General features: G+C 37.3%; 1 protein-coding gene across 1 annotated transcript; it reads right to left on the bottom strand.

Annotated features, from left to right (window-relative positions):
* Window positions 1-481: 481 nt before the first annotated feature.
* LOC103698040 (small ribosomal subunit protein uS7-like) lies at window positions 482-12,776 on the bottom strand. Its single transcript, XM_008779992.6, has 4 exons — window positions 12,613-12,776; window positions 2,661-2,932; window positions 1,053-1,256; window positions 482-839 (listed from the first exon to the last, which is right to left on the bottom strand). The coding sequence occupies exons 1-4, from the start codon at window positions 12,667-12,669 to the stop codon at window positions 785-787; spliced, it is 588 nt and encodes a 195-aa protein (XP_008778214.3). The 5' UTR covers window positions 12,670-12,776; the 3' UTR covers window positions 482-784.
* Window positions 12,777-13,774: the final 998 nt, after the last annotated feature.

Below are 13,774 nucleotides of genomic sequence, written 5' to 3'. Positions count from 1 at the left end.
TCGGCACTTTCACCCCTACCCACTTTGTAAATCTACAAAGAAAACTTATTGCAACCCTATGCTCGAATAGATTTATTGCACATAATTGAATAAACACATTCTCCCCAATTTTCATATTATCACTCCAGATACTTTTTTACCCTTACCTTCTTTCTAAATGTACAAAATAATATAAGATCAATTTTATCCTTGTAATAAAATCCAGATCAACTCAAAATCCAATGTACATTACATATACTTTATTTCCTCTCATTCCCCCTCCAATTGAACACCAAAACGTTCCTATCCAGCAAAATAAATTAATCCCTTATGAACTCGTTATATAACTTCCTATTCCCTCAAAATTTACTGCCTTCCTATTCTTTGTTACTGTTTTACAACTAGATGAGTTAACATGAGCATTTTATTTGAACCATCATAATCATATGAAGGCAACAAGAACGTACAGCTATGACTTGCCTCAAAGCTCATCCTCCTCTAATTTTTGGAATAGCACCACAGAATAAGTGGCAGTTTTTTCAGTTAGATCTTAGTCTGTGCCAAAGCACGCAAAAGGAGCACAAACGTGTCTGGAAAAACAAAAAAAAAGCAGTAACGGCCAAACCGAAAGAGGATTAAAAATCCAAAAATAATTCCAAAGTACAGCCACTAGACAAAACAACAAAATGAAGAAAGCATAACCAACTCACCAACTATAACAGATCCAAACTAAATTTAAAAATGATGAAAAAAAAATTGTTTGCAGCCTTGACTCCAAAATTTTCCCTCAGTGTATAAAATGAACTCAACGGTTGTGCATGGCAACACGTTCAATCTCGTCCTTCTTCTTGATAGCGTAGCTGTCAAAAAGCAAGCATGAAATAATGATATTTCTACTAACATAAAACGATGATACTCATTTTCCCACTGCATTCACCACTGCCCAAACAGCCCACAAAACATAAAATCACCTGCTAAGTTTTCCCCCCTCAAAATTTTGTTTAGGAAATGACACAAAAGAATAGACAAAAAAGTAAATAGATGGGAAAAGAAATGGTTTAAGGAACACAAACCTGTTGGAAGAACTCTTCGCTGCATTAACTAGTTCATCAGCAAGGCATTCAGCAATGGTTTTGATGTTTCTGAAAGCACTCTCCCGAGCACCTGTTGTGAGAAGGTATATTGCCTGGTTGACCCGTCTCAACGGGGAAATATCAACTGCCTGACGTCTAACGACACCAGCAGAACCAATCCGAGTTGCATCCTCTCTTGGCCCACTAAACAGTAGAATTTTCTTTAACAAGAAAAATCACTTGGCATAAACCAATTGAAAAAAAATCAGAAATTAAAGAAATCAGGAAAATAATTTATGGTATGGACATTTAAGTCTCTGTAGGGTCATACCATATTAAGCAGTTTCAAAGTTAGATGCATGAGATATGAGAAAGAAAAGGGAAAAAAAGACACCAACTGTTCAGCACATTATGGCTACAACAAGATGAAGATAGATTTACAAACCTTATACACAGAAAACAACAAAGTAGTTGGATTCTCAAAAGATCCAGTGCCCTACAACTTATCAAACACAATTCTTGATAAACACTCACGGTGACCTAATGTATTAGCTTCAATTAGGATACAGTATCATACAATTTGAGGACCATTCCTAAATCTTTTTTTTATCATATACCTAAATCTCCGTTTACCACAGTTTAGGATATCAAAGATGATTCAGGCAGCTATCACATGCAATTTTCTTACAGAAGATAGTTGCTTGTCACACTCAAGTTATAAGGAAAACTTATAGGTAACTTCACAGAGACAGAATACCATGTAAAGAGTTTCCTCTCAGCTGAGGAAGACTTATTGATGATGATGATCGAAAAGGCCATTGCTCTCCAAGAATCAAACTATGGAGAGAAATCTCATGATCATCCTAACACAATAAGTGAAGAGAAAAAAGGTTTTTTTCTAGGGGGAAAAAGCTACCAAGATTTGAAGCAGAGCACATATAGCACACAAAATAGAATGGACTTCATGTCTTTATCAGTTTATTTTACAGAATTACATGTTTAAACTCTGCCAAGGCTTCTTAAACCTGTATTCAAACTAAATAGATGAACTATGCAAATGTGTAACAATGTTTTCAAGCAACCTAATTAAGTCATTTTCTCACATTCTTGAACAACAAGAGATCAAAACATGTTTTGGATCCTCGAGGATTGCACATTGAGAATACATGTCTATGGGTTAAATGCCACTAGAGTTTTCTTGCAAATATATATGATATCTAACAAGGCTCTACAATACTAGATATCTGAAGAAACAGGAAAGAACATGTTGCCTGCCATATACATACACTTGGATTTGCAAGCAACCAACAGAAGATGATGGGGCTTGTTATTTATATAATCAGAAGAACGGCATCCATTGTGCTTAAGGCTAAAGATAATGTTGAACATATTCAAGTCATAGTTCTAGTTTCAGAGATGCATTTGATATCCAGCTTTATTGAGGAGAGTTATTTGACAAAATGTATAGCATAAAACTGTTTGTCTTTACTTTCTACTCACTACTCATAACTCATAAACAATGCTAAATAGTACACCACAGCTCAACTCACATGGCTATTTGATCAAAATTACTTTTACTCTCAAGAAAATTGTATGTCAAGTTTTCACCTGTTGATGATAGCATCCACAATTACTTGGATTGGGTTTGCATCAGTAAGCAGATAAATGATCTCCATTGCATGTTTGACAATGCGAACAGCCATCAGTTTCTTCCCATTGTTGCGGCCATGCATCATCAGTGAATTGGTCAGTCTCTCAACAATTGGGCATTGAGCCTTGCGGAACCTTTTGACTGCGTAACGTCCAGCAGTATGTGGAAGATAGGTAGCATGTTTGGCAGGAGTCACAGCAATGTAGTCATTGAGTGAAATATCACTGACCTGAAATTTGTCACAGAGAATAGTGACTACTATCTTAGTAACTAAGACATGTTAGGGCTCCACTACACATCGCTCAAGGACCAGCAGATACAATAATTTCAATAATATGATAAAACAGAAACTCAGCTCCAAATCAACATTGATAATATCAATAAAAATAAATCACGATCAGTCATCAGCATTGCACATTTATAACAGTGCATGCGCTTCTAAAATGATAGAAGTGATAGAGATATCAAAAGCTATGAGTAATTACACTAAAAAATTTAGATGCATGATACAGACCATTATCAATGACACCATTCATGCCCTGAACTTATTCTAATGAATCTTTCATGGTTAGAATTTCGATTTATTATCTGTTTTCATCTTTCCAAGATGCATTTAAAAACTGACTGTCATTTTGCGGTTTCACGATTTGTTCTTGTCTGCCATTTCACTTAGACATCAGATGACTCAAGAAGTTACAATATAAGTATTTATTTCTTAATTCTAAAATATTTATTTCTTAATTTGATGTTAATTGGAGAGATATTATATGGAATTCTACATTTAGGGAGTCATCAAGAATAAATAACCTGTCCTATAAGGGAGCCAAATTAAAAGAATAAATGAAAAATAAGAGAAATCATTCTGTCTCACTCTTAGTCCCTACTTCCCTAGATCAACTTTGATATCTGTTTCTGTTTTCTGTTAACAAAACAGCCCCAAGTCCATTAAATATAAAACTATCCAGTCATGTACCTAGGTCTAAATTGTATGAGCTAGTTCCCAAAACTATGCAAGAAATATTTACAATACAATATGGACATGTTAAAGTCTAATCCCTAAAAACTATGATGCTAAAATGACAAGTATATAACAGTGGATAATTATATGTTACTACACATATAGTCACTTATATACATCTGCCTATACATCACTTATATACATCTGACCATACTTTTTTTAATTTATCAAAATTAAGTAATTGTAACTTATCGCGTATTCATTAACAAATAAGTTATCTTTCACATTAAATGGCTTAGAACATAAAAGCTTCTAGGAAAAAGGGGAAAGAAATCATGCAGAGGAAAAAACATAGTACTTCAAGAATTAAAAATGCCAAGAACAAAGAATCTAAAAAGAACATAGATTGCAACCTTCGAAGTTTAAGACATATCCTACCCTTACAGAATGCATTTTGTACAACAAAAGTACATATGCATAGAACATATCAGGTACGTATCAGGCAGCATCATGCATGTTCGTATCCAATAATCAACTTTGTACTGAATCTTATTTCTCCAAAATCATCATCACCCACATCAAAGTGGGCTCATATACCCCATCAAGCTTCTATCCCTTAATTTCCGCATCATAAACATCAAGAACTCCAGTATTTCAACTCCCAGCGTCTTTTGACCTTAAGAAAATTTCAGATCTGCTTGAAATCCAGACATTAGACCACATAACGCATAGCAAATATCTTGTAACGGGCGGCCACGTGCACAAGGTTCCAGCCACTGCTAAGGTCTGGGGAGGTCAGATATATGCATCCTTGCCCCGCCGTGCCGATAGGCTATTTTGGTGTTTCAAACCCATGACCTCCATTTCAAAATTGTAAGAACCCAAGACCTCACCCAAAATGGCTAGCCAAAATGTATTATTTGGATTCCTTGATCCTGTATAAGTACCCAAGATCTACTCAGCGAATAACCGATGTGGGACTAAACACACGCCCACACGGGTCCTCACATACTCCTCCCGTTCAAGCCCTGACGTCCTCACCAGGCTAAGAATTCAAATTTATTCAAATCTAATCACAAACACCACGATTGACCCGTGGTCAGCCCCAATGGATCCGTGCTGCAGTGTCCCCTAGTCCACATAGGTTATGGGCCGAGTCCGCTCTGATATCATTTGTAACAACCCAAGATCTCACCCAAAATGGCTAGCCAGAAGGTATTATTTAGGTTCTTTGATCCTGTATAAGTACCCAAGATCTACCTAACGAAAAATCAATGTGGGATTAAACACAAGCCCGCACGGGTCCTCACATAATATGATTTTTGGATATTAGATTCTGCAAGGAATTTGCATAATTAATTGGATTTGTTGTGGATCGCGCTCGCAAAGTAAGTAATGTAACCTTTTTCTAGTTTTATCGGCATGTTATAAATATTTTTTCGAGTCGAGTTATTCTTGATTTACAAATTTGATGCATGGGTTATATGAATATTTTTAGAATATTGTATGACTTTGATTGAATGTATTTACTTCTGATTTGGATTGTGTTTACTTGCTCTGACATTGTACCTTTCAGTTTGAAACACTGAACATAACGTGAGAAAAGATAATAACTTAAAATAGATTCAGACTCGCAGTCGGGCTATGTTGAGAACCCTGCCAATGGGGGCTAATACATTGGTACTGCAAGAAAATTAGTCGGTGATATGACCCTACCACAGGGAACATGTGGTCATAGTTCATGACTGTTGAGTTGAATCTGACAAATTAAAAAAAATTAAGATATAAACGATATTTGATTTTAATACTGCATGTTTTCATGACTGAAAAATGAAATAGAGAACTAATTGAACTTCGACCTAGCTATGTTAAGGACCCCGCCAATGGGGGTAGATACGTTGGTAATTGACTGTCCTAAAGGACTCCCCGCAAGAAGATTAGTCGGTGTTTATGACCCTACCACAGGGAACATGTGGTCAGGATCGACAAGATGAATTGAACATGTGAAAGAATCTCGAAACCGTCAAAAGAATCTTAAGAATTTAAAAAATATTTGATTTGTACCTTGGAACTGCATATATATTTATTTTCTACATATTGTTGCTTGATTTATCTAGCTAGAGTGTTCATTACTTATTGGGCTGTTTAGCTCATTATAATTTTTTTTGGTATTTTACAGATTCCAAAAACTAGTCTATTGGGGTTCCAAAATAGGAGAGCGACTAGAAGGATTGTGGCGCAAGTTATCTTAGATTAGGATTATTTAAGTTGAAATGTTATCTTGGACATTCATTATGATTGTTGGACATTGCAAGGTTTTGTTATTTTAAAAACTAAGTGTTGAATGCTGGTAAATTATTGTTCCGCTGCGTATATAGAACTGTGAGACTTTATGACTTGAGTTATAATCAATGAAATAAGATTGCATTTACGTAGTTGAATTATTTTCAGATTTATATAATTGAGATGTTAGTTAAGATGCCTTGCATGCTCGTGGAAAAAGTTTTCTATAGGTGTGCGGCGGTTAGCGCGACCCTCGGCTCGCGATCTCGGATCAGGGACGTGACAACTTTTGTGGTATCAGAGCTTAGATTTAAGATTACGAAGGAATCATGATTAGTCATATCAAAGCTTAGCTTTTAGGATTCTTAGAATTTGTCGGAAAGTTTGAGAGCTTAATTTCTTTCAATTTATCAGATTCAACTCAACAGCCATGAACTATGACCACATGTTCCCTATTGCAGGATCATATCACCGACTAATCTTCTTGTGGTACCAATGTATTAGCCCCCATTGGTAGGATCCGCAGCATAGCCCGACTGCGAGTCTAAATCTATTTCAAGTTATTATCTTTTCTCACATTATGTTCAGTGTTTCAAACCGAAAGGTACAATATCAAAGCAATCAAACACAATCCAGATAAGATAACACAAATTTACTACTAACAAAAAGTAAACAAAGATATTTGTCTTCTTGCCCCATCTCTCAAACTTTCCGACAAATTCTAAGAATCCTAAAAGCTTAGCTTTGATATGACTAATCATGATTCCCTAGTAATCTTAAACCTAAGCACTGATACCACAAAAGTTGCCACGCCCCCGACCCGAGATTGCGAGCCGGAGGTCGCGCCAACGCCCCACACCCGTAGGAAACTCTCCCCACGAGCATGCAAAGCATCTTAACCAACATCTCAATTATATAAATCTGAAAATAATTCAACTACATAAATGCAATCTTATTCCATTGACTAACTCAAACCATAAAGTCTCACAGTTCTAAATACGCAGCGGAACAATAATTTACCAGCATGCAACACTTAGCTCTTAAAATAACAAAACCTTGCAATGTCCAACAATCATAATGAATGTCCAAGATAACAGTTCAACTTAAATAACCCTAATCTAAGATAACTTGTGCCACAATCCTTCTAGTGGCTCTCCCATTTTGGAACCCCAATAGACTAGTTTTCGGAATCTGTAAGACATCAAGAAATTTTATAATGAGCTAAACAGCCCAGTAAGTAATGAACACTCTAGCTAGATAAATCAAGTAACAACATATAGAAATACATATGCAGTTCCAGGGTACACGTCAAATATTTCTTAAATTCTTAAGATTATTTTCACAATTTCGAGATTCTTTCACATATTCAATTTATCTTATCGATCCTAGACTATGACCACATGTTCTCTGTGTTAGGGTCATAAACATCAACTAATCTTCTTGCGATAAGTCCTTTAGGATAGTCAATTGCCAACGTATCTGCCCCCATAGGCAGGGTCCTCAACATAACCAAGTTGAAGTTCTATTAGTTCTCTATTTCATTTTTCAGTCATGAAAACATGCATTGTCAAAATCAAATATCGTTCATATCTTAATTTCTTTATTTTTCCTTCTTTTCTTTTCTTTCCTTTTCCTTTCTTTTTCTTTTCTTCTCTTCTTCTCTAGAACCTTCTCCCAACTCCTCTCTTCCTTCCCCCCTTTCTTTCTTCTTTCTTTTTCTTTCTCCTCCTCTTCTCTTCACCTGACTTCCTCTCCTTCCCCCCCTTTCTTTCTTCTTCTTTCTTCTCCCGCAAAGGGCGGTCGGCGAGATCGGGAAAGGCCAAGTCGAGGCCGGCGGCTCCCACGGAAGCCGGCCCTCTCCTTCTTCCCATGGAGGGGGCATGCGCACAGGAGAAGAAGAAGAGCCCGCGGCGGTCGGCCTTCTCCTTCTTCCCTCTTTTTTTCTTTCTTTCTTTTTCAAATGGTATAACAAAGAGGTGAAGGCTAAAAATCCTTACCCCAACCCCGGCGAAGATCCGCCGACTTCTTTCCGGCAGCAAACGGAGGAAAAGGGTCACCCGTGCTGTGGCCTCTCTCTCTCTCTCGAGCGGCAACACAAGGAAGAAGAAGCTCCAACCTGAGGGGAACTCAGGCATGGCGGCTCTTCCTCGGATGGCCTCAATGGAAAGAGGAAGAAGCCCTAAAAAAATAGGGGTTCCCGTCTTCCTCGGGCGATCGCGATGAATCCCCCTTCATCGTGTGCCCTCACGTGCGACACACGTGAGGCCGAAAGGCTTGGGTCTCACATTCTTCCTCCCTTAAAATAATTTCGTCCTTGAAATTAACTCACTTAAGGCTTCAAATTTTGAAAGTATGGAAATATCATATCATTCACGAGCTTCTAAACAATCCCCATCTCGAAATGCAACCTCACAAGATTTTGGCAAAATTATGGCATCTCAAAACTTAATCCTTTCCATCTATGATTCATACCAAGTTCTTTTGATCTCTTTCAAAATAAGACTAACCTTCAGCCTTGGATTAAAATGCCATAATTCTTTTTCCGAAGAAATTAATTGTCTTGATTAATTCTACATAGAAATTTAATCGGTTAAATGTAATTAGGAGAAAGCTTTAGCATCAAATGCTCCTCATTTTTTTCCCCCATGATATAATGATCAACCTGTGTCTTAGAAAAACCTCAAGCCCCTTTCAAATCGATAGATTAATAACGTCAGAATTAGGAATAGGAGATCCATGTTAAAGTATTCCAAATCTAAGTCCAACCAAGTAACCATCAATCCGTTAATGCTAAATTTAGGATGCCCAAGATTCTCCCAAGCACTGTCAACAATAGAAAATCCATGGGTGAAAATTACATAGCTATCTCCAGATTATTCATAGAATCAACAACATTCTTCTCTGCTAGAAGATTAACTCAAGTCTTCCAATAATTCTACTTATCCATACAACTTCATCTTATCATAAGAATAAGGTCCAATACCCCCAAATTTGGTTCTTTTTGTAGATGATGTAAATCAAACTTCTCTCTCATAAATAAAAATCAACGTCTTAATTTTGAATAAGAACATCAAATTTCTTTGTCAAAATATCAACTGCTCTTAATTAATCGATCTATCACAAGATTAGGTCATAAACAACTCTAATCCACCCTTAGTAGAATATTTATCAAGATCGATAGATAACCTCAATCTGTTTCAATCAAATAGAGGGTTGATATAAATTGAAGTACAAGCTTCGAATTTAGAAGGAAAGAGGTATACACCAAAATATTCTAGGTCCAAGATCAAAATTAATGATCCATTAATTCTAGTCTCAAGATGTTAAGAATTTTCTTAGCACGACATAAAATTAGAGAACTTAAGATAGTGCAGCGACATCCAAAAATTCAGAATCAAATCAAGTCTATTGTTATTAAATCTTGCTGAATTAAAGAGATAATACTTCTGACCAACTTAGAAAAATAATTAAAACCACTATGCTTTCGCTGCGCACTCTGATTTAAACCACCAAAATCCTTTGGATTCGCTAATAATTCTTGATCAAAATACTACCTTGTATTATGAACTAAAGAGATCCAAAATTTTAATTTTCAAGTAAAGCCCAAAAAGAAACCTTTGATTCTCGTCCCTTAATTTACCTCGAGCACACAAATTTAAGAGAAAAGAGATCTATGCTAAAACATTCCAAATCCAAGATCAGCTAATTAATCCTAGACTTGGGATGCCATATTTCTCTCTCTTTTTTTCACAGCAGATAGAAGAACCTACTAATAACATGATAATATCCATATCAGTCAAAATCAAAAATACTATTCTTTTCTTTGACAATGAAATTCTCCTTAACAGGAAAACCCATTCGAAAATATTTTCCAATCACAAAGTTAATATCGTTGATCATCTTAAATAATTTAAACAACCAATATTCTCATAATTTACTAAATCACTTCCAATCAAAATCCCAATCTACATTGTAATTTGAAAAGATCTAAAATTTCAAATTCTCGGCAAAGCCAAAGAATAATTCTAGAATTTCATCCCAAATATATTCTCCATCTAAACAGGGGTTTCATACATGATCCACATACAGTTTTCAATCCTCGAAGAATATTTCAATGAATATCATCAAATATATTTTTAGCCCAAACGTTAAACAACATTTCATATGTGAACCTTAACTTGTCACCAAATTAATTAACTTCAAGCTAGAAGTAACATCACAGTATCCGATATCACTTTTGAACTTCCAAAATACTTACATTGCACGATAATATTCCATGACTAATACTCTTTCACTTAACTTAGTCAAAATCCAATAAATCATAACTTGGAATACAAATTACACCACCAAGAAAACTCTCAAATAAGCTTATTCATACTTCGGCTATAAACACAGTTACCTAGCATTCTGATTTCAGCATCACAAAATTCAGATAAGATAACACAAATTTACCACTAACAAAAGTAAATAAAGATATTTGTCTTCTTGCCCCATCTCTCAAACTTTCTGACAAATTCTACGAATCCTACAAGCTAAGTTTTGATATGACTAATCATGATTCCTTAGTAATCTTAAACCGAAGCTCTGATACCACAAAAGTTGTCACGCCTCCGACCCGAGATCGCGAGCCGGGGGTCGCGCCAACCGCCGCACACCCGTAGGAAACTCTCCCCACGAGCATGCAAGGCATCTTAACCAACATCTCAATTATATAAATCTGAAAATAATTCAACTACATAAATGCAATCTTATTCCATTGACTAACTCAAGTCATAAAGTCTCAGAGTTCTAAATACGCAGCGGAACAATATTTATTAGCATGCAACACTTAGTTCTTAAAATAACAAAACCTTGCAATGTCCAACAATCTAAGATAACAGTTCAACTTAAATAATCTTAATCTAAGATAACTTGCGCCACAATCCTTCTAGTTGCTCTCCCATTTTGGAACCCCAATAGACTAGTTTTTGAAATCTATAAAACATCAATAAATTTTATAATGAGCTAAACAGCCCAGTAAGTAATGAACACTCTAGCTAGATAAATCAAGCAACAATATGTAGAAAATAAATATATATGCAGTTCTAAGGTACAAGTCAAATATTTCTTAAATTCTTAAGATTCTTTTCACGGTTTCGAGATTCTTTCACATATTCAATTTATCTTATCGATCCTGGACTATGACCACATGTTCTCTATGGCAGGGTCATAAACACCGACTAATCTTCTTGCGGTGAGTCCTTTAGGACAGTCAATTGCCAACGTATCTGCCCCCATTTGCGGGGTCCTCAACATAACCAGATCAAAGTTCAATTAGTTCTCTATTTCATTTTTCAGCCATGAAAACATACAGTGTCAAAACCAAATATCGTTCATATCTTAATTTCTTTCTTTTTCCTCCTTTTCTTTTCTTTCCTTTTCTTTTCTTTCCTTTTCCTTTCTTTTTCTTTTCTTTTCTTCTCTTCCTCTCTAGAACCTTCTCCCGATTCCTCTCTTCCTTCCCCCCTTTCTTTCTTCTTTCTTTTTCTTTCTCCTCCTCTTCTCTTCACCTGACTTCCTCTCCTTCCCCCCCTTTCTTTCTTCTTTCTTTTTCTTTCTCCTCCTCTTCTCTTCACCTGACTTCCTCTCCTTCCGCCCCTTTCTTTCTTCTCCTGCGAAGGGCGGACGGCGAGCTCGGGAGAGGCCAAGTTGAGGCTGGCGGCACCCACGGCGGCCGGCCCTCTCCTTCTTCCGACGGAGGAGGCATGCGCACGAGAGAAGAAGAAGAGCCCGCGACAGTCGGCCTTCTCCTTCTTCCCTCTCTTCTTTCTTTCTTTTTTTTTCAAATAGTATAACAAAGAGGTGAAGGCTAAAAACCCTTACCTCAGCCCCGGTGAAGATCCGGCGACTTCTTTCCAGCGGCAAACAAAGGAAAAGGGTCACCCGTGTCGCGGCTTCTCTCTCTCTCTCCCTCTCTCTCGGGCGGCAACGCGAGGAAGAAGAAGCTCCAACCCAAGGGGAACTCGGGCATGGCGGCTCTTCCTCGGATGGCCTCAATGGAAGGAGGAAGAAGCCCTAAAAAAATAGGGGTTCCCGTCTTCCTCGGGCGATCACGATGAATCCCCCTTTATCGTGTGCCCTCACGTGCGACACACGTGAGGTCGAAAGGCTTGGGTCTCACAAAAATGAAGCAATCTTATTGTTGCCCCCAAAAGCTCACCCTCAAACATGTTGTAACATCAGTTGTATAACTCAAGTATTGCGACAAAACCAAAGTCCACATCTATAGAATTCAAAATACAAGAAACTAAAGTGAAAAAAATAATACATAAAGATATATTTCCAATAAGATAAATAGTAAACAAGTTAAAATCACAGGATATCAAGAATTCAGGCGAAAAAATAAAATATTTATCCGTCAGAATCCATCATCCTCGAGAACCTATCAAATGTCAGATTCATTATAGACCCAGAGATTTTTCAAGCTAAGATGACACATGATAATTAACCGAACAAGTGCTTGCGTGATGAGGAAGAGAAAGCGAATCGAAACAAAAAAACTGAAAACAAATTGCTACAGGGAGATTGATCGGTTGAGTCATTATGCTCTAAATGAACGCTAGAAACTCCAGCATCCAATCGATGAAACGATGAAGCGGAAAACAGGGAGAAGCGGCGAAGGTAGCGACCTGGACTTCCTCGAAGGACCAGCGATTGAAGAGCTTCACCTCCTGTTCCACCGCCATGAGCGCCACCGAGTGGAGCTCGCGAGGGCAAAGGGAGATCGGACGAGAGAAGCAATCAAAAGGGCGCGCGGAAAAACCCTAGCAGCTCGATGCTTAAAGCAGGGGGCGTTCCGAGTTTTATAGGGGGTGTATCTGATGGAGGGTTGTGATCGCATCACCGGAGGTTAGGGTTTTCACCATGGTTGCAACGGGGCTTGGTAGCGACCGGGTCAATCATGAACCAGATCTAACCTGGTTTGCGTTCGGTCATGAACTTGGGCCCAGATCCCATCCACTGACCAACAGGGTCATTCAAGCCAGGTTGGTTCCAGCATGACCCAAACCCCACCCAACACACTCGAGTCCAGGTCAAAAGGCATTTAGGTTTGGGCCCAATAAAAAAAAGTATTCTTCATCATATATTTCTATAAAATATGAATAATGAGATAAATAACAAGTAAAAATAAAAAATAAAAAATAAAAAAAAAATGTTATACAAAACGAGCTGTAAGAACTGCTAAAGTTAGTGATATAGCAAGAAAAATTAATCGAGATACACATATATGCATATTTGAGGGGCTCACGTAAAATAAATACTTTAATTTTTGTTGAAAGTTGTGCAATGGAAAAGGGAACATCTAAGGTAGTTGGTGATTGTGCATCCATAAAACAGATCCAAGATCATTGGATAAGGTTGGATGATTATATAATGAAAGTAATATTGTTGACTGATATGAACATAGTTCACATTTAATCAAAGCCTCAACTTAAAAAAATGATAAAAGTGATCTAAGAGAATCACCAAACTCGATGTGGACTACTGTAGCTATTATAAAGAACTGGATAGAATCCAGAAGTGAGATATACTACATTAGAAAACCAAATCAAGTGTCAAGCTAACTTACTTGTACACCATCCAATTAAGGTGTTCTTTTATTTGAAATTGGCTAATGTAATGTCCAGGCCTTTTAAAGCCTGGAACCAAACTGGGCCAAGTCCATTTGACAGACCTAGAAGTTTGGTTTGGCCCAATTGCTTCGGCCCAAAAAAAAGAGAGAGAAGAGTCTGAAGTCTTCTTCCTCCCGACCTCATGGGAAGGAATCCGACCAAGAGCCGGATTCTAGCT

This window comes from Phoenix dactylifera, chromosome 13 (genome assembly GCF_051530095.1).
Source record: "Phoenix dactylifera cultivar Ajwa chromosome 13, Ajwa_hap1_PhDact_Kaust_v1.1, whole genome shotgun sequence".
In the NCBI taxonomy this organism is placed as follows: Eukaryota; Viridiplantae; Streptophyta; class Magnoliopsida; order Arecales; family Arecaceae; genus Phoenix; species Phoenix dactylifera.
This window is presented reverse-complemented; position numbering and strand designations above follow the sequence as displayed.